General features: G+C 31.2%; 1 protein-coding gene across 1 annotated transcript; it reads left to right on the top strand.

The window, feature by feature from the left end:
* Positions 1-1,584, top strand: LOC145977042 (uncharacterized). Its single transcript, XM_083108680.1, has 4 exons — positions 1-161; positions 395-617; positions 689-774; positions 850-1,584. Exons 2-4 carry the CDS (start codon positions 459-461, stop codon positions 1,130-1,132), a joined length of 528 nt encoding a protein of 175 aa, XP_082964806.1. The 5' UTR covers positions 1-161; positions 395-458; the 3' UTR covers positions 1,133-1,584.
* The last annotated feature ends 1,536 nt before the right edge of the window (positions 1,585-3,120 follow it).

Raw genomic sequence — 3,120 nt, 5'->3', positions numbered from 1 at the left:
ATGCCTCGAGCCAAACCATAGCCAAACGGGACAGAAAGCAGTAACTGGCAGTGCAGTAACATCGACAGTCCGTGTTATAGCTTGTGTACAATGGTTAATTATTGTATTTTGTGCAAGCGGAGTACTAGAAAAGCCGAAGATGCATCTGTTACTTTTCACTTGTAAGTATATTGGAGGTTATATAATGGAAATACTTTTTTGTGAGTGGAAGTTGGAAGTATAGAAGAGATTTTAAAGTCAATTTCATTTTTGTAAAGCACGTGCTATTTTTCTTCGTGGTGTGATAGTGGTTGCTGAGGCAAATTCAGCAACCTAACTTATAAGTAAAAATCATTTAAGGACATGGAGAGAGAGAATTAATGAAACCAATGTAAATTAATATTGTAATTTGCAGGTTTCCGAAAGATAAGCATCCGAAAAATAAGCATTAAAGAAGGAAATGGTTGGAAGCAATCAATATGGATCAAGTTTACAAATCAGCTCGGATATGCTCCAACCATTTCAAATCAACAGACTTTCAGGAAACAATATATGGACAAAGACTAATTATTAAAGAAAATGCTATTCCTACCTTTATTTCAAGGGATAAAATAGAAATAAATACTCGAAATTTGGAGGTAACTACATAACACAGTATCAAAAGTAATTTGCAATATAAGAATATAATAACTGATTTAAACATTTGCAGAACATAGCTGAAGAACAATCGGATACAATTACAGAATGCAGTATAGAATATAATGCTGCAAAGGATAACCCTAACTCGTTGAAAAGGTTTGAAAGTACATTTTTGGTTACTATATTGTTGCATCTATAACATCCATAACTATTAATGTATTCCTTTTCCAGAAAATCAATGGAGGATGAAGAATTAGACGTTCCTTTGAAAAACATTAGAAGTATGAAGAATATCAATATAAACGAAATATTGAAAAAACCGGATGAAGCAAAAATCGTTTTAGAAATTGCGATGGAAACAATCCAAGACCAACAAAGGAAAATACGTAATTTTCAATCACATGTAAATAAACTAAAAAAACGAGTGCAGAGTTTGACTGCTTTAAATAAACATTTACATGATAACAATTTTATTTCTGACAAAGCTCTGGAACATCTTAACGTAAGTATTTAAAGCCTGCGGCACACAATGCTCTTTTTCGTACTAGATCGTATGCAAGCGCCATAATTGACAAATCGTAATTTTGACATTAAAGAATTGTCAAATCGTGATGCTCATATGCGATCTGATGCGATATAGCATGAAAACAAGCATTATTTGTCGTATGCTTTATATTTGTACGTTGATTTATTGGAAATCTTGTTATAAAGGCTTTTAAGGGCGATTGCACCAACGTTATTTTGGATTTAAGTAATACTTAAACATGTGTCTATCTTTTTTATTTTTCTTCTAAATAAAGACAGACATATATTTAAGTCTCGCTTAAAGCCAAAATAACGTTGGTGCAATCGGGCCTAAATGTATAAAATCTTATAGTGAATTCGGCCGCTAGAGCGAGTTTTTTAATTTATCAATCGATAAATTAAAAAACTCGCCCGTAATGTAAAGCTTGTAATTGTAATGTTGCAGTCAGTTTCTCCAGTTGTGAAATTAATTGTACAAAAAATGTACAATATATGTACAAAAAAAAATAAATATATGTACAATATATGTACAATATATGTTAAATATATATACTTATTGTATTATTACTTTAATATACTTATTGTATTATTACTTTAATATACTTATTGTATTAGTACTTTAATATATTTTTATTGTACTTATTGTATTCATATATACGTTGAAATTATATATTATTATGTATCGTATAACAAATTAAAAACAATATTGCATATGTGACATCGATTTTTATTTCATTATCTACTTATATATGCATTCATATTTCGTCTAAAATTAATTTTGACTATACTTCATCATGACTAGGGCTCTGTTATGGTATACTACGCTCCTGCTTGGAAAAGAGAGAACGTGACCTCATATTATCTGCCTCTCACTCTACTCGTGCGGATCCCCTTCCCCTTCCATCAGCAGTCCATTCTATATGTCGATGAGTTAGGGCCTGAGCACAAAGATGTCGTAACTGTTTCCGACAAAGTCGTATGCGTAAGGGCCTGAGCAGAATGGCTGCCTTAAGATTTTAAGACTATGTTTTATGCCTTAGATCTTTGTCTTAGGTAACGCACAATACTGTGTGCTATGTCTCGAGTCTTATGTATACGCGAACGTTTATTTCTTACAAAAGTTCGCGTATAAGACTCGAGACATAACACACAATATTGTGCGTTACCCACGGAGGTAAAGGAGTGAACATTAGGGCCAGCTTGATTGCGCGGGGGTGAAGCACTGGTGGGGAGGGGGATTAGGTCGTCGGCCATGTTTTTATGGGCCATCTATCGATACTTAGCTGTATTATCTGCGTAATATTGGTAATGAAGACATTTACAAATAAATATGAGAAATAATATGTACACATAATTTACTGTCTTCTAAATAATATTAATTTATTGAATATATATATATATATATATATATATATATATATATATCTTTGAGTAACTTACTGTCCTCTAAATAATATTAATTTATTGAATATATGTCTCTGAGTAACAACAGTATTTGTCTGTTTTGCAATGTAAAAATAACGAATGTTAATATATTTTATAATTATGTTTTTTGTTAAATGCGTTTTATGACATGTTAAAAAACCTTGATCATTACAATGATTTCTTAAATCTTCAAATATGTTTTGTGTGCGTAAATTTAAAAGCACACTTTGGGTAACATTGTGCAAAGTATACTTTGAGTTAAGTATGACATCAGGTTTTTCTTTCATGGTAAATTTTATAATTTTTTCTGTTTCGAGACATATTTTTATAACGCTTGGAGATGGATATATTAAACTGCCACGATCTTTAATTTGTATGAGTCTTCCTATTTTTGAATTACTAATCAAGGCATTTGAACATAGTTCACACATAATACTTTTACTTAAACGTCGAACAATAAATCCAGCGATATAAGTTACAACTTCCGTAGCATATTCAGTTAAATAAGTAGTATGTGACAAAGCAATAACATATGAGTGATCATGATCAAAA

The sequence above is a fragment of the Camponotus vicinus genome, unplaced genomic scaffold, assembly GCF_025532165.1.
Source record: "Camponotus vicinus isolate PSW18456_S1 unplaced genomic scaffold, iyCamVici1.0 SCAF_9, whole genome shotgun sequence".
Classification (NCBI taxonomy): Eukaryota; Metazoa; Arthropoda; class Insecta; order Hymenoptera; family Formicidae; genus Camponotus; species Camponotus vicinus.
This window is presented reverse-complemented; position numbering and strand designations above follow the sequence as displayed.